The sequence below is a fragment of the Mesoplodon mirus genome (genome assembly GCF_964341445.2).
Source record: "Mesoplodon mirus genome assembly, chromosome: 14".
NCBI lineage: Eukaryota > Metazoa > Chordata > Mammalia > Artiodactyla > Ziphiidae > Mesoplodon > Mesoplodon mirus.
This window is the reverse complement of record NC_138990.1, coordinates 49,656,077-49,678,674: the sequence shown is the minus strand read 5'-3', so window position 1 is coordinate 49,678,674 and position 22,598 is coordinate 49,656,077. Positions and strand designations below refer to the sequence as shown.

At 47.9% G+C, this 22,598-nt stretch overlaps 1 protein-coding gene across 3 annotated transcripts in view; it reads left to right on the top strand.

Moving 5' to 3' along the window:
- The first annotated feature begins 910 nt into the window (after window positions 1–910).
- Window positions 911–22,598, top strand: part of XDH (xanthine dehydrogenase) — a 61,884-nt gene continuing 40,196 nt past the window's right edge. For 2 of the 3 annotated variants that reach the window (XM_082642807.1, XM_082642809.1), the window contains exons 1-9: window positions 911–1,026; window positions 7,198–7,255; window positions 10,156–10,252; window positions 11,560–11,668; window positions 14,803–14,929; window positions 15,882–15,943; window positions 19,197–19,265; window positions 19,581–19,670; window positions 20,695–20,836. In XM_082642807.1, the coding sequence (XP_082498933.1) occupies window positions 985–1,026; window positions 7,198–7,255; window positions 10,156–10,252; window positions 11,560–11,668; window positions 14,803–14,929; window positions 15,882–15,943; window positions 19,197–19,265; window positions 19,581–19,670; window positions 20,695–20,836 (796 nt within the window). In that variant the 5' untranslated portion in view covers window positions 911–984. The remainder of the gene's footprint in view (window positions 1,027–7,197; window positions 7,256–10,155; window positions 10,253–11,559; window positions 11,669–14,802; window positions 14,930–15,881; window positions 15,944–19,196; window positions 19,266–19,580; window positions 19,671–20,694; window positions 20,837–22,598) is intronic. The other variant, XM_082642808.1, reaches the window with a different exon arrangement.

Sequence of the window (22,598 nt, the reverse complement as noted above, 5' to 3'; positions counted from 1 at the left end):
AGGGCTGCCTGGGTGGGTGATATGCATGTGTGTTTATACCAGGAGTTAATGGAGACTGGATGGGGGAAGGTTTTCAGCTCTGTATTAATTTAGCCTATGCCTATGAGATATGCACATTTTATTTGGTACAGTATTTTGAAATATTTTTATGAGTTATTCTGACAATTTAATCAAGGGTATTTCCCTAAGAGAAACAAAAGGAAAACCTCAAAAGTGTTTTGTTATCAGGATTATTTTTGCTGTGCTGTTGAGAACACATTTGCAATAGTAATAAAAATTTTGGTTGTTTGCTTATTTACGAAGCACTTCCAAAAATACATCATTTGTCACTCAGCCTTTTGCTCTTGATGTCATTCATTTGCCCATTTACAGGATGAAAATAAGTGAGTTCTGAAAGTGATAAGAGAGCTGCTGAGGTCAAATGCAAGATTTTGCATCTGAATAACTGGACTCTGCCTCTTATGACCCCAGACCCCTCCAGGCTCTGGGAGAATGAGTCCTGCATGTAAGTGCTGAGTCTGGGTTGCTGTAAACCTAAATGGTAAAATGACAAGTGTAGACATGGAGGGTGTGAATCATCTCTACTGCCATGACTGTCACTATGACCGTGGCCCTTCCGCCTTCTCTGTCTTCAGCAAGTGGGAGAATGAAGCAGGTTCTGTGAGGGTGGTGCCTAAGACCCACAGTCACCTGGCACCAAGGCATCCTCCTTGCTGATATCTGCCTGTGTCTTCCTCTGTGCTCTTCCACACAGGTGTTGGGGGTGTGATTTGCTGTGTGTGGTTGCCTTTTCCTTGATTATGTAAACGGCTGTCTTTTGCCAAGAACTCTTCATGCCCCGAAGCTCTGAGCTTGGTCCCTCCCATCGGCTGACTTCATTTCATTTTTCTGGGAGGCGTATTTTTCAAGTTGCAGAGCAGTAATAACTGGCAGTGCCTCTTGGGCATAAGGTACCTGGAGTTCAGGGACCCCCAACCCGTGACAATGACAGCAGATGAGTTGGTTTTCTTTGTGAATGGCAAAAAGGTAAGCAGAAGCTGACCTTTTCTCTGGTTTCCCTGATCCCCGGGAGGGATGTGTGTCCTCTGGAAAAGACCTGTTCTTGTTCTCTCTCTTTTGCGTTCTCCCTTATTTGTTCGCCTTCTTTCTTTCTCTCTCTTCCTTCAAAGCTGTTGCTGCATTTGGGGTAACACTGGGGAAAGAAGACCTTCTCAGGGTTAGAACACAGTCAAGATACTCACAGGGCAAAGCAGTGATGGGGAGGGAAGTGAGAAGAAAGGCGTCTGTGAGCTCTACCCGTGCTCCCTGCCACCTCTTCGCGGTAATAGAGACACTGGCAGGAAGCTGAGAAAGGTGGACAGGGTTCTAGGTGAGATTGGAGGTCACCTCCATTTCTGTGTTTAATCAAATGTATCCTAAAGCTTTTGTTGCTTTCTTTACTGAGAAAAGGAGCAGGAATGTGTTTTCTTGCTAATCTCAGGGTATAAGATGTACACAGCTTTGATTCTGATATTTATCTGTGTAAATGTAACAGCTAAGTTGTGTGAGGACATATACTGACATCTTGTGGCAAGCCGCAATTTTTATTTCTTAAAGGGCACGATTTTCTCCTCCACCTCCACCCCACACTTAGTTATACATTTAAATATTGCAAACCTCTTACTTTGATAAAAATTGCTCACTTGGATTAACTTCATTGGTCCACAGGGACCTAGGGAAGGTGGGGATGGTAGGGCAGAGGGCGGCCTTACAATAAGGGTACCAGTCCTTGCAGCACCGGCAGGGTGAGAATCTTCGCAGATTTTAATGCAGGTGCAGGGAGAAGAGGGGGCAAGCACATCACTGTCCACTTGCTCTCCCTACACAGGTGTTGAGGTGCTTGCATCTGCTTCAGCTCCCTTGTTGGAAAGGAAAGCGACAGTAAAAGGGTAGCCTTGGTTGCACATTGTGAATGGCCGTGTGCACAGTATGAGTGATGATTATACCCCGTCGTCAGAGCAATTTTATTTGTTTTGCAACATTGGCAATTTTGAGTTGAGAAACTGGGTGACTTTGGAGGCAATTTTCAAGAACTAAAATGCATCTAGTGCTTAAATTGTCAGGATATATTTGGGTGAGTAGCAGGGGAATTCCATGAGCTGTCACAATGTCAGTGCTCCCAGGACTGTTGGATTCAGTTTGAGTGGTATCACTGGGTGGCCCTGGGAACTGGGGTCAGCTGTGCTCTTCCAGGTGCAGAGGTGTCTCTCTGTGCCGACTTCTTTTCAGGATTGGTCTCTGGTAGCAAACTAAGAGGCAGGGCAAATCTTCCTTGTTGGTGGCTGTTAGACTTGCAGCCAAGAATTCCAACAACTTTGTCACATTCAGCAATTACATTGTAGAGATTTAAGAAACAGTCGTTGAATTGGCTTTCTCGACCCATTACTTACACAGTGGCACCTTCATGGTATTTTTCTAAGCAATTTTTATATTGGGTGAGCAAACGGATTCAGTGACTTCCAAGGCATAGACTCACTCTAAGGTTTGATTATTTATTAAGCCATCATCAGTTCACGTGTGATGGTACACGCTTCTGTTCTTCTTTGGGGACGGTTTGCTATGATGCACCAGATCTAGAAGCAAGCATTTCAAGGTGAATCTGGTTTGGTGAAAATTGTTTCCCCACATATTTTATTTTCACTTGAGGAAAGCAATTTAAACTTTGTAGATAGTATCATTACATCAAACCCTACTATCTCTTGAAGCTTCTACTACTACAGGTTTCTGTGATGAATATCAGTGCTTTTAATTTTATAAACACGCAGACTTGTGAGAATCTGTTGGAAAGGTGGTGAGGCAATGCAAGGAGGGATGAGGTGAAAGCAGCGCTATAAAAACTAGACCAAGCAAGGGAATTCCCAGTCAAATAAAGACAGCTGTAAGTTTCTTCCCAATTCAATTCCCAAGATATTCTAGACCTTTTGTTACCAGATATTGTGCGAGGAGGTTACCAAAGAAGCTGTTGGTACTTGGTGACTCACTCTTAAATATGAGCTTCCTACTCTCCCTGTTTCAGACCACTGTCCAGGATTCTGTCTTCACTCGCTATGGTCCTGGAGAGGGTGTAAGATGTAAATGATCAAATACCTCGAGGGCCTTCTGTGGTGGTGACAGGCCTTGGTGACTATGGTTTCCACATCTGATCTAGAGTCAGAGTCGAAGGGAAAGGGCTCCCCAGGATTTTGGTATCACCATAGTGACCATCCTCTTGGAGGATAGGATTCTTGTTTTTCTGAACAGTCACTCTCTGGTTAGTGGAGATGGTGGCCCCTAGAGGAGTCTGGGAAGATTCGGCATGTAGGGTGCAGCTGAAGGTGTCCAGGAGTGACCCCGAGAAGCAGCAGTCAGTGATGAGACAACGCTCACTCAGTCACCCACTCACCCACCCACCTACCCATGTCGTCAACATTTACAAGCTCCTCCCAGGCCTGAGCCTATGGGATACATATGCACTGGAGGAATACAATCTCTAAGACCAAGCACTTACCATTCAGGAGTTTATGAACTAGTTGGCAAAGTGGATTGTGATTAGGTAAGGTACCATATTCCAAAATGTATTTCAAAGAAAAGTATCCCCACCAGATACTCTTCTTAGATATTCCTAGACCACTTTGTATAGTGTTGGCACATAGTAGGTGCCCAATTAATGTGGACAGAATGAATGGATGAATATTAAAACCCTGAGAAACCCTCTACTAAAGAAATTTATTTTTCAAACTTTGTACTTTAAAGGTATTTTAAATTTACAAGGAGGTTGCAAGAAGAATACAAAGAAATATTAAATAGACTTGCCCAAATTCAACACCTAACATTTTGCCACATTTGCTTTAACATCCTCTCTTTAAGTATACATACATGTGTATACATCTATACATATAAATAGATATATAGATATATGAATACATAATGATATATATATATTTATGCATGTAATTAATTGGAATAAATACATAAAGTATAAAATTTTCTTTCTGAACCATTGAGGATAAATTTCAGATATCAGGGACATCCCTGGTGATCCAGTGTTTAAGAATCCTCCTTCCAATGCAGGGGATGCAGGTTCAATCCCTGGTCAGGGAACTAAGATACCACATGCCGCAGGGCAACTAAGCCTGTGCACTCTAGAGCCCATGCACCACAACTAGAGAGCCCACTTGCTGCAACTACTGAGCCTGCATGCTCTGGAGCCCGCGTGTCACAACTAAGACCCAATGCAACCAAGTGAATAATTGAAAAATAAATAAGTATAAAAAATAAATTTCAGATATCATACTTCTCTATCCCTTAAACTAAGAATAAGTGTATTCTTACATAACCACAATCTAATTATAAAAATCAGGAAATCTAGTGTCAATATAATACTAGTCTAATCTATAAACTTTATGCAGAGCGTTATTCCAAGTTTCCCAGTAAAGTCATTTATGGCTTTCACCTCCCAATCCCAGGATCCAGGATCATGCCTTGTACTTAGTTGTCATATCTCTTTAGTTTCCCTTAATCTGGAACAACTCCTTAGCTTTCCTTTGTCTTTTGTGACATTGATGTTTCTGAAGAGAACAAGCCATTATTTTTTTAAATGTCCCTCATTTTGAGCTTGTTGTGCTTTCTTCTAATTAGACTCAGAGTCTGCATTTTGGGCAGGATACCAGAGAAGTGACATGTCTTTCTTGGTGGATTATATCAGGAAGCACATGTTATCGGTTTTCCCCATTATTTGTGATGTGAACTTTGATCATTCAGTTAAGGTGGTGTCCACCAGTAATCTTACAATCTCCACTGTAAGATTATTCTTTTCCCTTTATAATTAATGAATAATCTGTGAGAAGATACTTTGGGACTATGTAAATACCTTGATTATCAAACTTTCATCTGCTAGTTGCAGCATCCATCCATAATTCTTGACCAGATCAGTTATTGTGCTGAATTACAAAATGGCCACCCAAAATGGCCACTAGTTGGTATTCTTCTGTCAGGAAGAACTTTCCTTTCTCTCCTACTTGTTTGTTTATTTATTAATGATCGGTTTGGACTTATGAGTTTCAATTCTAGTTAATGGTTTGTAATCCATTATGGCTATTATTTGTTTTGGTGCTTGAGTTTTACCAGAGCAATCTGTTTAACCCAGCATCTCCTAAGCTCACTTCCCCACAGTGTTTTTCTTTTAGAATTCACATTTCCTTTGGGCATCCTTTTGAGAGAGGGTTCTGTGGAGTTTGCTGGGACAAACACTGCAGCCATGCCATGAGAGTGGTCTGGTCATTCTCTGAGGAATTCAAGGAAGATTGGACCACTTGTGGCTGGGGTGATAGGGAAGTGTTTGGGGTCTTCTAATAAGTCAAGATGCAGGTGAAAGAGGAATGGAATGGCCAAAGGCACAGGAGTTAGAAGGTTTAAGTTGTATTTTCACTGGAGTATGAAGACCAGCTTGGCAGGGAAGCAGGAGGGGGACAGGCTGACAATGAAGACTGGGGACACGTTGAAAAGGGTCTTGAAAGACAGCCTAAGGAACTTGGATGCTACCTTGAATATGTGGGAGGTCACTGAAGGCACTGAGCAGAGAACTGAACTGACGGGATGTGATAAACGGAGAGCAGCAGGGCAGGAGGAAGGGGAGGCAGGAGCCTCTTGGTAAAAGCTAAGAGGACCTTATTGCCGTCTATGAAAAAGGTAATAAAGATTTTTATTTTGTACATTTATGATTTCATTTCCAAGAGAAAAGAAACAACTCCTTGTGTGAAATTCGTAACCAGGAAAATTTGAACAAGCTGTACCTGTGGGGTGTCATCATAAAAGAAAATTAATTTTATCTTCCACTTTCCTTTGAACTTTATTCAAGGGTAAATTTTGGTAGTTTCATGACCTTCTGGATTACTCTTAGTGAACAAAAAATCCTATGGGCAATTATAAGCTGCCAAACACAGTTTCATTTCAGGACAGAGAGGAGAGGGTAGTGAGAAAGTTCTTATTTACTAGGTGCTGGTGTAGGATGGCTTCCCACTGCTGGAAACCTTCAATTGCAAGTCTCATGACATGGTGAGGGGGGCTGTTTTCTCAGTCTGGCTGTTCTCCCTCAGCCTCCGGTTTTGGGAGGTCCACTCCACACAGACTCTGATGGAGCTCCCATCACCTCCTGCAGTCAGTCTTTCAGGAATGATTTAAACACCTCCAAGCACGTTCTCTCTCTCACGTATGGCCTGTGCTAGGTCCACGGCACAACGATTTCACATCCTTTGCTCTTCCAAACTCTGGAAGTGCACATCAATCCTTACACTACAATTCTTCCTCACCTTGTCTGGTAAGACTTTCTCTATCTTTTAGCTAAGACAGACCACCATATGCCCTGCAGCATGTGAGCTTTACATGTAGGGCTATAGAAGCCCCTCATGAAGTCGGAGGTGTGAGGCAGATACCTCCTCCTCCTACTTTAGGAAGATGTGAGACTCATCGTGCAGGTCTCTCTAAAGAAACTCTTATCACACATTCTCTCCCCTTAATCATCCCAATCACCCAGACCCTTTTAGGCTTGATGATGCATGAGGAGAAGTGAAACAGGTTTTCATAGATTTCCTTTGATGATTTGCATCTGAAACTAGCACCACACCTCATGGACAAACTTTCTGCCTTATTGAACATTCTGTTTGTGGGCCTTTGGTTTGAGATTTCTCCTCCATTTCTAACCTGTGTTAGTGCTGTTGACTGTGATGACCCAACGCAGACCACACTCTGCTATGAGCACAGGCCGGCAGACTGGCCGTCCACTGTCTGAGAGTCCACCCTCCGGGATGCAAAGCCAGAGGTCTGCATGCCACCGCTCCCAGCTGTCCCTGGCGTTCACAAATGTGCTCCAGCAGCTGGAAATGAAATGACTTGTTCAATTTGAAGGGAACTTTGCCTTGGTCAGCCCAGCACGGCCGGCGCTGTACCTAAGTGCTCTGTGGTGGGTCCAGAGCTGAGCACTAATGCAGAATTTTACAATTGCAGCGTGTCCGCAGGTACACAATTTGGCTTGCAGCTAATATGCTCATCTTATAGAATTAAGAAAAACACCTTCGTTTTCATGATATATGTAGCACATCGCCATTAACTCTACAAATTCTTGGGTGAGACGATGACTAAGTATACCTCTGATATAGTTTTCTTTGGTGTTTTCTTTTATAGGTGGTGGAGAAAAATGCAGATCCAGAAACAACCCTTTTGGCCTACCTGAGAAGAAAATGTATCCTGACTTTGGAGCAGGGGTGAGGGAGCGGGGGCACTTGGGGACTCATCCTCCGGGCCTTACGCCATTTGCTAGTGCCTGGTCTGGAGGCCGTGAAGTGCAGAGGAAAGAGCACTGGGTTAGGGCTCTGGACCCCCATGTCTTAGGTGCAACTCTGCCACTTGGCAGCTGTGTGACCCTGGGAAGTCATTTGAGCCTGGTGGGTCTGAAATTCTCAGCTGCCGAGGAAGAATATGGTTCTTGATGTTCTTCAAGTCTCCTGCATTTAAGGTTCTAGTAATGCCAAGGTTTTACCCTGTAAAACAAGCAGCTCCAAAAGACCCTCCTTAGCTCTGGCAAGCTTCATGGTCATTCCCCTCCCCCCGGCCCCAGCAGGAGCAGAGCGTGCCTCAGCGGACCTTTGTTAATACATAAATGGGCTTCCCAGGCAGGGTTTCTAGCTCTGCGAAGGTGGAGGGAAAGTCAGGGGAAGGAGTATTTTTTGGGGGAAAGGATGCCGGAGGTGGGATGGTGTAGAGACACCATCCGCTGTGGGAATGGCAGGCACTGGGAAGCATGGGGTGGGGGACTCCTGAGCAGGGTTGGGGTGCTGCTGTGCTCCCAGAGTGGGGAGGGCTTCTGTAAGAGCCCCCATCCCTTTTGTTCTTTGCTAGTAGGAAAGTATTCTGAGGCCCTGGAACAAAACCAGCAGTAAAGCTAGCATTAGGAGCTAACATTAACGGGCACTGACTACATATGGGTGGAGTTCAAGGTGATTCATGTAGGCTGTCTCACTGATTCACAGCGATCCCTTTAACAGAGGAGGAAGTGAGGCTGGATGTGGTAAGGGACACACCTCCCCCTCGTGTGTTCTGGGCAAATGCTGGCAGACCTGGACTGAAGCCGGGAGCCATGCTCTGAACTTCCCACCCACACTGGAAACTCTCTAGGGGTCTGTTGTAGAATGATACTCATCCTGACCTCTGTCTATAAACCCTGTGGCTCCCAGAGGCAGGGATGTCCGGTGGCTCCTTGCAGTTACATACTTTGGAACAACAAAGGATCGTTTCAGCACCCTCAGAAGCCAGCCTGGAATCCATGGCCTTGCCTCTGGTTCTTTCACCTCCTATCAGATAGTGGCTGGCTCTAGTGTACTTTGTCCTGGATTTTTGACCTGGCGGGGGCAGGTCTGGAGGTTCACAGCACATGGACCTGATGGCGTTTTTTGTAGACCTGGAGTCACTCAGTGGGATCAGGGGACTGCATGGGACTCCATTTCCAGCCCATCTACCTGGGTGGTCTGGAAAGAGAGGCTCACTCTTAGAGATTGTTGACGTCAATTTTAGATTTCTAATACAGTTTTGAAGACCTGGCAGCCTCAGAAATTCCTGATCATAGCAGTTGGCTGGTTTAATGGCCAAATCTCAAATGAAATCCAAACCTGAAAGTTGGCATGTAAATATGAAGTCCTCATGGCTTGCTGCTGCCTGTGTTGAGAGTTGATTTGTGGGAGTTCCAGGCAAGAGAGAAGACCCTAGCCTTGACTTCTGCCCTGGCTTCCAGAAGGATGCCCAGGCTAGCAGAAGACCTCTCGACTACTTTGGGCTGCTTCCATTCATCCTCATATGCCCCTGGAGTGGTCTAAACTGCTGATCTCATACGTCCAGACTAGTGAAAAGAATAACTCGAGATCTAGAGATCCCTCCCCAGCTGTGCTTTAAAAGAAGCAGCAGCATGGTGGGGGAGGAGTCGATGGCTGTGTTTGTTCCCTGACACTCAAGGTAGCACAAGTGACTGTCATCTTGCAGGGTGCACATTACATCTTGGGTCTCAGTCTTTCCTCCCTTCGTTCATTCGTTCCTTCGTTCCTTCTTTCCTTCCTTCTTTCTCTCTTTCCCCCTCTCTCTCTCTTTCTCTCTCTCTGTCTTCCTTTCTTCCTCCCTCCCTCCCTCTCCCTCTCTTTCTCTCTTTCTTTCTTTCAGCAATTCCTGCCCTACCTGCTAACCACATTATAGTGAAGATCAAACGGGTCCATGGGTATAGCTGCTTTCCAAGTAGAAGATGCTTTATCATTGCTACTTATTAATTTTATCTTGAAATTAGGGAAGTGACCAGGGATAATAGCCTCAGCTCCTTCCATCTTCAGTAGGAAGATAGATGGCCTGGAGGCCTGTGGGCCTGAGGGAAAAGCAGCAATGGAGCCTGTGTGTCCCAGGGGAAGAGGCTACCATAACTGCTGTTCTCCAGAATAGCCTATTAGTTAGGCACTTTTCAAGTGCAAAGTATCAGAGATTTTGTTTCCCCCAATATATAAGAGGTGGCTCCAATATTGGTTTCTGACCTCAAAAATATCTCCACTTTAATTTCCATTCACATATCCTATGGGATGGATATTCAGAAGCCCCTGGTCCAGCCTTAACTTTGGTCCCTGGACTTCATCAATCCAAAAGGTTTGGCGGGGGAATGAGGGAAGCCGAACTCAGCAAGTCCCATGCTGGCTTGAGTGGCTTCCTTGCACGACCAGCTGGGGTGCTGTGAGGGCTGGCCCACATACTCAGTCTGCCCAGTGAGACCACAGGGTTGGGGGACTGTTAAGACCACACCTAGAAGACCTTGATCCCAGGAAAATCTCCAGGATTGGAGAACAGTGGAACTCCAGTCCCAGGGGGTGACACATGGGCGCTGGTGCCTTTCCTTTTCTGTACAGTGGAACTGGCCTCATTCCCTGCTTCCCCGGATGCAGGACAGCCTGTCTGAATGGGAGGCCGTGTGGGTCTGCTGCCTCCCGGGTTGAGGCGCCTGAGCCTGTGTGTGGACGAGTGGCTCTTCACTCGAAGCTCAGCCCAGGCATTTCCCAGCAGCCCAACAAAGACTTTTTTTTTCTCTGAGTTCATATTCTTTAACCCTTGACCATCCAGTGGGGCTGAGAGGGACAAAGCTGGGCTGCGGAGAAGGCGGCTGTGGGGCTTGCACGGTGATGCTTTCCAAGTATGATCGTCTCCAGGACAAGATCATGTATCCTTTGCCTGCTGGCTGATGGCCTTTGAGGACTATGATCCAGGGGTCAGCTTTTGAGTGAGTGTGCGTGTGTGTGCATATATGTGTAAGCCCCTGTGTTTCTAAGTAGACTTTGATCATGAAGAGGGATATTATAGAATGATGTCTTAGGAAGTATCTTCCTGGCTTATAAATATGGACAAGATTCTGAACTGCTGAAAAAAATCATCGTTTTACAATTCAGACTTATATCACATCCCATGAAATCCTTCAGTAGGCCTCCATTGCCCCCAAATTAAAGTCCAATCTTTTTGTTCAACATGTGAGGTCCTTCAGTTTTCCCCACCTTCCCTCTCCAGTTTTCTTTCTCTTCGTGGGTCCAGCATTCTGTTCATGCAGAAACAATTGTGAACTACCAATGCTCCACGCCCATTGATTTCTTGGTCTTTGCAGAAGCTGTTTCCCATCTTGAATGTCCTTTTCTCAAGGACTTCTCTACCTGGCCAACTCTTACTAGCACTTTAGGACTGGGCAAAATATCACCTCCTCTAGGAAGCCTTCCTTGACCTCCCAAGATTGGGTTAGGTGCCCCTTGTCTCTGCTGGTGCCATGGGGCCCTGTGCATAGCCCTCCTGAAACACTTACCGTAAAATATTTAAATTTCATCTTCACACTGGCTACTATTTTCCTGAGTTGAAGGCAAGCTATTAGAGGACAAAGATTCCATCTTATTCACCTTTATTTCCTCAGCCCTCAGCAGGGTGCCTGGCACTTGGTTGGCCTTCAGTAACTGATGTTGTCTGTATGAGTGAATGAGCGATGAATAAAGGGATGGATGTGGGGAAGCTATTTCTAAGGGGTTGGAGTCCCATGTCACCTGGGGATTTCCCCTCCCTCTTCCCCCAGAGGAATGGGAGAAATGGAGGTGAGTGAAAGCAGAGAAGCAGAAGTGACAGGAGGTTCTGAAATTGAAGTGGCTAAGGACGAGCCCTGCAGAGAGAGGAGCACATTTTGGGCCTGGAAACTGCCAGAAGCTTCCTCTTGACTCAGCCTCCAGTGTTGGGCTAAGAGGCAGCTGAAAGTGACCCTGGCTCCCATGATCCAGCTCAGAGGCCTAGGGTGCACCGATGTCTGACTCCACAGGACGCTGGAGGGGCTCGGGCGCAGAGTCTTGGGTAGAGAGGTGAGGACACCTGTAGAAAAGACAAGAACATAATGTAGAGTGAAGAGAAGTGACACAGGCATCACAGATCTCCTAGACCCTGCACTCAGGTCTGCTCTGATGACCTGAGTGGTCAATGGAATGACCTTAATTTGGGTTCCAGTCACTTTTCTGCCAATGCCTGCCTGGCCCCCATTTGCTCCTTGCACCATGTTGCCGTGACAACTGTGGAAGGAATCGGAAGTACCAAGACGAGGCTGCATCCTGTGCAGGTAACAAGAGGCTCTGACCAAGGCTGCAGACTTGCTCTGGGTTGTTGGGCTGAGTGTCACTGCCCGGGCAAAGGTGGCATTCTGGCCCAGCCACCTCCCCAGATCCTCTTGGAGGTGAGGGGATGGCTGTGAGGCAGAAAGTGGAGGCACCCGAGCCTGAAGCTCCCTCCTGTGTCTGGGTGGATGGTGACATTGCATGCCCCATGGGAACCAAGAGGTCAACTGGATCTGGCGGCTGGTAAGTCCAGCTGTGTCAGAGCTGGAGGGAGGAGGGGCAGGGGAACTTCCTCACCTTGTGCCCAAGTGTGCTTAGGAAGCCCCCTTGCCATCTCAGATTGAAGATTCCAAATGCTCTGTGCCCCTTGGTAAAAAACCCACCTACTCCCTGCTCCCTCCGGTGGTAATTTCATTGCACCTCTCACCTTCCACCCATGGCTCATATAGACGTGGGCTCATTAAAATGGAGGTTAGCAAGGGCTGAGTCAGAGAACAGAGACACATGGGCGTCTGACCAGTGCTTTCTCGCTGATGGTATCAGCTACCTGAGGTTGAAGCGAAATTGGGAACACTTTGGGGAAGAGTGGGCAGTAGTCTGAGGGGTTTGTGGAGAGAGAAAGGATGCTCGTAGACAAGGTGGAATGGAGCCCATGTGGGAGCAGAGCACAGTGGGAAGGAAAAGCCACTGTTCCCGGTGCTTACGTTTAGGGAAACTGAGGCAGGAGGTCCTTAGGAGATTGCATCACGGAAGGTGCCTGAGCCAGGCCCTTTTCTTAATCTTCCCTTGACTGTGTCATTCAGATCCTGCCACCCTTGTGCCCTTATGTGAGTCTGGAGCCAGGGTTGCCAGTTGAGCAAACTAATTATACTCCCTGGAGGGAGCATCTTGGGCCAGTCACGTGGGGTCAGAATGCGGTGGGGTGGTATTGCTTCACTGCCATGTCTTTGCTTCCTAGGCAGGAAAAGGGCAGATTACTAAACTTGTCCAACCTGCAGCAGATGTGAGAAGATTAATGAGGGCTTGTAATTTTCTTTGAAACATAGATGAAAGAAAGAATGAACCGTTTAAACACAGGGGTCATATCCATACAATGAGGCGAAAACCCTCTCTTTCCAATGGCACAGATCCTTATTCCTGACGTACTTCTTTTGGCTCCAAATAAGCTGTAGATTCCACTTCCCCTTGTCCATTTATATTTTTCTCTTAGCTTCTATGACACCACACTTTCCTCATTTTCCTCCTACCTCCATGCTTGCACCATGTACAGCTCTTCCTTGGCTCAGTCCCTAATTGCTGCAGCACCCTGGGCTCTGGCCTGGGCCCCATCTCTTCTCTACCTTCACACTCTCCTGAGGTGAGTTTAATGCCATCTACATGTGAATGCATCATCTTTGTATCTTCAGCTTCGACCTCTCCTCAGAGACCAGACTCCTATTTCCAGCTGCCTTCTTGAATCACTAGATGGATGTCTAATCTCAAACTTAACAAAACCCTATTTTCCCCCCAACTTCTTTCTTCCCTGGTCTTCCTCCATCTGAGTCAGTGGCAAAAGCATCCACCCAATTGCTCAAGATAAAAATCTAGGAGTCACCTATGATTCTTCCTCTGATACACCATACCCAATCCATCCAGAAGTAGTAACTACTCTACCTCCAAACTTTACAATGAAATCATTTTTTTTTCTCTGTTTCCCCCATTAATGTTTGGTTTAAGTCACTATCTCCTCTTGCCAAGGCCACTTTAGTGTCCTGTTCTCTGTTTCTTCTCTTGCCCCTACAACTATTCCCTGCCCAGCAGCTAGAGTGATTCTTTAAAAACACAAGTTCAATCATATCAAGCCCTGCTGAAATTCCTCTTAAAGGTCTCTCATTATCACACCCAGAATAACAATCCAGATCCCTAACCCTGGCTTATGAAGAGCTGCATGGACTGGCTGCTGCCTATTCCCCCAGCTGACCTCCCTTGTCTCAGGATTCCATCCACCCTCGCCTTTCAGCAGCTCTAGTGCATCAGACTTTTGCAGTGTCTGTGCTCAGAGCCTTTGCACTCACTGTTCCCTCTGCCTGGGATACACTCTTCCCTGCTCCAAATTATGTCATTAAGTTCAACTCGAAGGTCACTTTTTCAGAGTGGCTTTTCTAACCACTCCAAATAGCCACTAGTCACTCTGGGTCATGTCCTCTTGTACTAATTCTCTACATAGCACTGACCTCCACCTCAAATTTTCTTCTTTGTTTTTGTCAGTATTTCCCCTATTAGGATATGAGCTTCATGAGACCAGGAACCTCATCTCTCTTCTTCACCCTCTGTCCCCAGTACCTTTACCACTCCTGGTACATAATAATTTCTCAGTAAATATCTGTCAAATGAATGACTATCCATGCTAGGCACTGGGGATACAACATTCTAGCAATTTTACTTAATGTAAGTTCCAAGAGAGATTCCCAGAGATTAAAAAATAGTGTAGATGAGGAGAATCTCCTTGTAACAAAAATCTTGCAGGTTTGAATGAAAATTCTGTGACATTCAATGCTTTTAGTGAATTCTATCTCACACATTTCCCAATTCTTAAGTCCCCACCCATTGGACTTCAAGGATTGCCTTCACATAAGAATACAGCAGCATTCTAATTTGGAATAAGATGCATTCATTTGGTTATTTTGGATTGTGGGGTAGTGTAGCTAAAAGAACCTGACACAGCTCTTGCATTCACCATGTGTGATCTTGCATACACCTCTTAAATCTCTGAGCCTGCTTCCTCCTCTCTCTGGTGAAGGGAATGAAGGGTGGGAAGCCCCTCTGGCTTTAACAGTCGTGGTTCTTTGAGGGGACTGTCCTATGAGTAACTCCCATGGGTCGACTCCTTCCTCTATGCCAGGGATGATGTGAAGAGTTTTACGTGAATGATCTCACTGAATCCTCTAAGTGCTAGGATGGTCCTAAACCTATAGACAAGGCTTAGTGAGGCTTGGTAACCTGGCCAAGGTCACAGCTGGGAAGTGGCGGCACTACAATGTGACTTCATGCGGCCTGCTACCCTACACTGCCTGTTGACATGGGCTGGCTCCAGTTGAGTCATGAGGGAGCCTGGGAGGGGTTCTGCAACACAGGTGTCTACGTCATCTGCCCCTTTTAGGAAAGAATCGCCAAAAGCCACGGCTCCCAGTGTGGGTTCTGCACCCCCGGCATCGTCATGAGCATGTACACGCTGCTTCGGAACCAGCCTGAGCCCACTGTTGAGGAGATCGAGGATGCCTTCCAAGGTATGGGCCTTGAGGCAGGGCCCGGGAGGTGGAGTGGCGAGTGGGGCTCTGAGGAGGGCAGGGCAGGGCCAGGGTGGATGCCAGGAGTGGACTAGGAGTTCCAGGCACTGCCTTTTGAGGGAAAGGCTCAGGCCATCCCACCATGTTGGTTATGATTGACTGGAAGGGTGGTGCTTTCTTAATTGGAAGAACACTTGGGTGGTTTGGAGACCTTCTGGGGTCTCCTGCCTTAGTGTTCATCTTCCTGAGGTGTCTTCCTGCTCTCACCCCGTGCTAGGATGGGGTAGCCATGAGTGGCCAGAGTGGGAGGAGATCGTTTGGGAAACCACACAGAAGCTAATGACATGGCGCCTTCCCTTCCTGCTTCCTCAGAGCAGGATTCTGCAGGGCAAAGGCCACATATGAGGAAGGAGGCCATGACTCTGAGCCTTGAGCAGGGACTGGCTTCCCACTTTGCCTTCTGTGAGTGGGCCCAGATGGTTGGGCCTGGTATCTGTTCCTCTGAACTGAGTAGAGAAGGCTCCCCATTCATTCAATCCATTTTAATGCATCATTTATTCAGTCAGTTATATGAAATCCTATCATGTCACGCACTCTACAGGGGACAGGGGACACAGGGATGGAAGATCCAGTCCCTCCTCTCAAGTAGCTTGTACTCTGAAGGGGAAGAGAGCTTATAATGTAGTTTGATAAGCTCACTGATAAAGCTATGACTAGGCACCATGGGAGGACTTAGGAGGAGCACCTGTTTCAGTCTAGGTATTCTAGCAAGGCTTCCTGGAAGAAGTGGTAGATGTTTTGAAGTCAGGGATACAAGCAGGAGGAGGGTCATTCCAAGCAAAGAAAATAGAATATGTGAAGAGAGCATTTAACTGATCTGGGAGCAAAGCCACAAACCCCTTAGCTGCCCCGGGGCCTGCGCTGACACTGCAGCTTTTTCCTTGGCCCACAGGAAACCTGTGCCGTTGTACAGGCTACAGACCCATCCTCCAGGGCTTCCGGACCTTCGCCAAGGTAAGTTGGGGCCCTGGGACAGCAATGGCCCTGCTCCTGAAGCAGCAACACTCAGGAATCACAGCTGGGAGGGATGCCATGGGCCTCTGGGTTACAGAGAAAAATGATCAGATGGCCAGCTGGCAGGTCCTTCTGCCGCAGGTACCTGGCAAGGGCGTTGGGCTCTGCCGTTCTTACTCTGGGGGGTGGAGGGAGGTGGTGGTTCTCATCAATAGCACGGAGACCTTTCTTCCAGGGAAGGCCTGGAGAACTGGTTACTGGAAGAGACATGCTGCCTAAGAGCTAATTTCCTCCAGGGCATTCGGGCTTGGCATCCTTCCTTGGTGACTGGCATGCTCAGCCTATGGCACAGGTGCTGAACGTGGCATTTAATAACAGCCCAGCGTGACTCAGCACTCGAGTCTCTCCTCCTTTCCTGTCCCGGCTGCTTTCTGCAGCTGGCTCTCTGCTGGGCTTATGAAACTGCTAATTAGATCTTCAGACAGTGTGTGAACCCCTGTAGTGTTCATATTACTCTGTGAGAAACCACAGCTGGGGTGCATGAGCCTTGATTACATAAATGCAGACACACACCTGTCATCTGGCGAGGAGGCAGAGGGCTAGCTTCTCCTTTCTTGGCTTAATCTCCCCAGATTTTACCTGATTTCCCAGCTGGGTCAAGTTGATCCTGACTCCAATCAAACTGTCTCGTCTCAATTTGATTCTGGGTTAAGGGGAGAGTCACAGACTCCTGTGCCTTTCACTGACTTTTAGAGTTGGTACAGTACAAAAAGGAGTATTGTGTCCAAATAGCCCAAAAGGGTGGAGATGGAGATGGAGCCTCTAAGGATGGAAAATGCCACATCCTGGTGAATGCTGTTGATGATGAGGAACCAGGAGGTACGGATGTAAATGAAAATGATTGAAAGCTTAGATTCAGAATCTGCAGACCTGGGTTCAGATCCCATTCCATCTCTTAACTGGTGCATGATATTGGGCAGATTTCCTTGTTTCTAAAATGGGGATTGTAACAATACCTACCTTACAGTGCTTGTGGAAAGCACTTAGGACAATGCCTGGCACATCTTACATTTTCAGTAAATGGCAACATAAATTATGATGCTGGTACATTTTTTCCATTACCCATATTTGATCTCCATGTATTGCTTAGGCTTCCCTGAGAACCAGGGATTGTTTATCTTGTGCATGTACTTATTTTATAGGAGGCTTCTCAAAGAAATACAATCTGACCAGCTCCCCTAGTTTCTCCAGAGAGAAGGGCTTTTGAGTGTAGCTGACAATTATACTCCTTCTGTAGGTCAGAGTTTTATCATCATGTACACAGTTCCTGAGTCTATTGTGACACCGTGGGAGGAGGTGAGCTGCACCCCCTTCACTCCAGCTGCCTGGCAGGGTACAGCAGAGCAGAGTGGAGCTGGGTGCTCCAAGCAGGCAAAATGACTGGCGCACAGAATGTGCTCAGAAGCTCATGCATATTACTCATTGGAGGCCCTCAAGGCCTTTATTCAGAGCCTTTTAATTGTTACCTTACACACAGTTCTAAAAAGCTCATCTATCTAGTTTTCATGGCCATAGCACACACCGGAAGAGGGTGAGAAGAGCATGCTATAGCGAGGCAGCCTGTTCACAGCAGGAAATGACAACATTCATCTAGCAGCAAGGAAGGAAATGGGGGAACCATAAAAATAAGCCCAGTAGTTTTAGCCTACTGAGAAAAGTGGAAATCTCTCTGGGGAAAAACCCTGGCCTTATCCAACCGCAGTAGACCTTGAGGGCAGTGACACATTATTGTACGTTACAGTAATTTATGTCAAACACATTAATGAATTATCAAGGAAGAAGATCTAAATAAGAAAGTGCTGACACTTTCATTATCTGAATAATCCACTTTTGCGAATTACATCCTTCCCCACAAGGACCAGGTGAGGGAGGCTGTTGTCTTACTGTACGCAGGGCCTGGTAATTTTCCACATCACTCCTCCAAAAAGAGAGATGTGCAGAGGCCCTCTCCGTTCTGTCCAAAGACAGAGGGGAAGGGCAAGGTGGTGGCGTGGCGGTATAAAATAGACCGAGCCGCTCTGAGATCCAGCGGCAAAGCAGTGAATGCAAGAGGGGTCTGCACGCAGGGCAGCACGTGCAGGGGGGTTGAGGCAAGTCTGACAGTGCTTGCACGTTCTCAGAGGCTACACCTTCGGCCTCCTTGGCCCTCTGACAACTTCCTTGGGTACACTGGTGGGTGGTGACTCACCCTTTGGGAAATGTCGGCATGAATGGTGTCTTCCATGATTCACGTAAGGAAGGGCTACTCCCAGCCTGCTCCCCCAGGAACGGCTGCCCTGGAAATGTGTCTAGGTCTATGCCTGGGAGTTCCCCCAGTTTTGCCTCTTAGCACAACTCCACGATTCTGTAGTGTCTTCTGGGGCCCTGAGCTGAGACTCCTGCCTCCTTGGGCTAGATCAGTCAGGTGAACACACCCTTTCCCACCTTCAGTGCATTGGTTTTGGGAGATAGCAATCTGGGCTGTATTCTGTGCTCCGCCATTGGCACCCCAAGAGGTCCTGAGCAAGTCCTTTCCCCGTAGGTGATGAGTCATCAGACCTGTACACATCCTCCAGAACAGGCCTGCAGTGAGGAATAGAGTGTGAGCTTTCTAGCGAGAAGTGCCTGATAAGGAGTGGGAAGGCCATCAGGCACACTGGCCGGGCACACCTCTGGTCCTGAACGTCTTTGGCAGCAGCCCCACAAAGACTCCAGCCTGGGAGGCGCCCAACGAATTCCCATAGAACTTGATGGTTTAGAAGTAGAGGCATGAGGGGCTTCCCTAGTGGTCCAGTGGTTAAGACTCTGTGCTTCCCCTGCAGGGGACGCAGGTTGGATCCCTGGTCGGGGAACTAAGGCCTCCTCAGGAAGCAGTACTGAAGAGGAATGTGGGCACAAAGAGATGATTTGATAAAATAGGACTAGCTTTTATGGAGAAATTTTCTCATAATTAAATATCCCTGCTGCTTCCAGGAGAGGTCCTGTTTGTTTATTCTCAAGTTATTTAATCTACATTAACCAAGTGAAAGTAGTTAAAGCAGAGGCCTTTCCTCTGTGCAGAGGCAAGTGGGATGGGGTGGGGTATCTGCTGTTCCTTTTGATGCTGGACTAGGTATCATACCCAGATTTCATTTGATAGTAATAATCTAGGTTCTTTAGCTTCTGTGAAAACTCTTTGCAAATATCTTTGTGTGAATGTTGGTCATCTCTCTAGGATGGTGGATGCTGTGGAGGAAATGGGAACAACCCAAACTGCTGCATGAACCAGAAGGAAGACCACAATGTAAGTGGATCCTTTTCAGCCTGGAAGCCTGAGGGCCGACCTCAGATCAGAGGAGCCAGTGGGCTCTCTCCACACTCTGGGCAGTGGTGGCTGGAAGAGGAAACAGTTACGCCCCAACCATGAGGGTGGTGGATGTGTACAGTAGCCCTGGATCCTCTGTCAAGACCTCCTTGTCCCTTCTTTGCAGGAGATACCAGCTCCTCCACCAGCCTGCTGGGGTCTGTGGATGAGCTCGCTTGGACAGAGGGCTAGTCCAGCCCTGTGGGGCATTTTCAAGGAGGGGACAGTGTATCACTCCTCTGTCCGCTTTTCCAGCAGGTCATTCTCTCGCCATCTTTATTCAACCCAGAGGAATTCATGCCCCTGGATCCCACCCAGGAACCCATCTTCCCCCCAGAGTTGCTGGTAGGTGATGCCCCATGAGCCCCTGGAGACCTGTTGGGTCCCACTTGTACCCACTGGGGCCTTTGTGTCCTCCTTGTCCTGTAGGTTTCAGCCTGAATTTCCCTTCCTTTCTCTGACACCCAAACGTCAAGTCCCTGTGCCACATACTCCCACAGGGACCCACACTTCTCTCCTTCTCACACGTGTCACTCTGAGGGAGTGGATCCCTTTGGCACACTGTGTACAGTAACAGGAGCTCCAGAAGTATTTGGTGACCTCCTGGCTAAATCTCATGTATAAGCCCTCAAGCAATCCATTCTTCTTTCTGTTAGCAGTCCATGTATATACGAAACAAACAAAGAGAGCTATGTTCAAAGGACACAATCCATGGCCTGCAGCCACGTCTTAAGGACACCTCTCATGGCTGCTTTCTCACCTTGATGATTCTGCTCCTTGACTCCAACACCATGACCAAAATAATAATAATAATCAAGCCACTCTCAAGGTTTCTCAAGTGCAGATTTCTCAGGGGGTGGTGAGCTCATGAAGACTGCTTTATGAATTCAACAGGCCAGAAAGAACAGCTTTGCAGCAGACCGCCAGCATATCTTTCTCTGGATTGTGAAACCTTGAAAAACCATCAGTTTGATTTGGGGGTTTTCTCTCTCAGCCCTGCATCACCCCTCATGCTCTAGAGCCAACCTTCCATTGCATTCCCTTCTGATCCCCCTCCCGTACCTCCTGGAGACAGTGTGGGACAGTTCAAGTCACCTTGCGGCAGTGACCTTCAGCAGGTCCCATAACCTTGATCCTCGGGTTCCTCCTTCACCTGTAAGAGATGAGACTAACAGTGCCTCCTTCACTGCGATTCCTGCCTCGATACATGGTGTTCTCCCTCTCTTCTCCCCTGACATGCATTTCCCGTCTGAATTCAGTATTAAACAAACCCATAGTAGAGTTGATCCCCTTGCAGACTTAAAGCAATGGCCCTGGGAATGGCAGTGGGGAGGAAGAGGCAACACAGTAAGAACACTTCATTTTCCAGAGGCTGAAAGACATTCCGCAGAAGCAGCTGCGTTTCGAAGGGGAGCGTGTGACCTGGATCCAGGCCTCGGCCCTGAACGAGCTGCTGGACCTCAAAGCGCAGCACCCTGAGGCCAAGCTGGTGGTGGGGAACACGGAGATTGGTAAGGGCGCGGGGTGGCCCTGGGCCAGTCTGCCCAGTTCAGCCCCTGTGGCTGTGTGTCCTCTGTGTGTCCTCTTCTGCCCTCACTTCCCCATTTCATATGTGGAGTAATGACACCTCCTCTAAGGGTTGTTCTGAGCACTAACGGAGCTCCTTGCTGACTGTTCTCCGTAAGCACCGACAGGGAGCCTGCTCTGCACTGGGTACTCTGGGAGAGCCAGGGGTGCCCAGATCACCTGGACCAGACCCCTTCCCTTCAGTATCTCCCAGTCTAAAGGCGGAGGGAGCAACGTAGCTCACGTGTCTGGGCCGGTGCCTGACGGACACTAGGGGTTCCATAAAGGTCACTCTCTTGCCCTCCCTTTTCTGGGGGTGATGTGGTAAGGCTAGGGAGAGGAGATGTCCAAGTGTGACTGTGCTGTGTTGCCCATGACTGTGGCCACCTGCCGCGGTGCCACCACCTGGGACATGAGGCCCACAGTACGTGAACAGGTCAAGGAGACCCCAGATGCGCAGCTCTCAGGCTTGGTGCTTGAAGACACAGGAGCGGAGGTGCCCAGGTCCCTGCTCGTCTCCATCCACTTATAAACCTGGCTTGGCCCGCTTCCACTTGGCTGGACCCAAGCCCAGTGAAGATCCAAGGAGAGGATGGTGGCACAGCCGAGGTCTGCCTCAGAGGAACCCTGGTTTGGGGGGACTTGACATGCTTTTAAGCAGCCAAGTCCAGCTTGTGGGGGACTCCTGGCTCTGGCTCTGGGGGGGACCCCCCGAGCCCTGGGTTCTGGTTGGTTCTTCAGCCACAGAGAGGAGGGCCTGGCTCAGATCTGTGCTGGTGAAGTGCTGAGTTGGGCCACCCTTGGGAGCACAGGTGCTGTACAGAGTCCCCTGCTGCAGTAATGTGCCACATCAGGATGGCAGGGTGGCCTGTGAGGCGTGCCTCAGGTGATATGACCACAATGGCTGGCCTGTGTAGCCATGACCCAAGGGCCCAGGGTCCCATGAGTTAGGGTGGAGAATGACTGGCTGGAAGAATCTTTGGGGTCCTTGGGTATATGACATGTTCCTCGCCACGAGTCACACAATGTCCTGGGCTCAGTTAGATTCTAAGAGAAAGGCATTCACGAAGATGTTATAAGCTCCAAGTTAGAAATAATTGCTTAAGACCATATGCCACAGCTCTACCTCCCTCCCTCACACACACCCTGCACAGTGTAACCACCTACCGCCATGACGTGGGGGGAAGTGGGTCATAGAGAACCCCTTATCAAAACGAGCCACTTAGTGCCTCCATCTGCATTCTTTGCCCTACGAGCTGATATTCAAACAGGCCAGACTCCTCAAAGCCTGCACCTCCCTTCAGAGACTCTCAACAGCACCGGAAAGCGGGGGCGGAGGGGTTGATGCACAGACATTTCCTTCTTACCCTTTTCCATCTACAGCCCTGTGGGCGGGGCTGGGAGAGGTGCTGTGCTAACTGGGTCTGAGGAACAGAAGCAGGTCTGTTCGCAGAGGTTTCTTACTTGATTCACTGGAAGGACAAAAACCGACACAGACATTCGGTCCCACCAAGCCATGCACCTTAAGAACTCAGACGAATATTGGGGACTGGGAGGCCAATTTGAAGTGTTCTCTCTCAGTCAATTTTCCTTTTTTGTCTGAATGTTAGACTTTCATATCATATTACTATTACATCCCAATTCTAGTAATTGCTCCGGTACTGAAATATGCCCATTCTTAGCTGTGTAATTTGGGCACGAACCTTA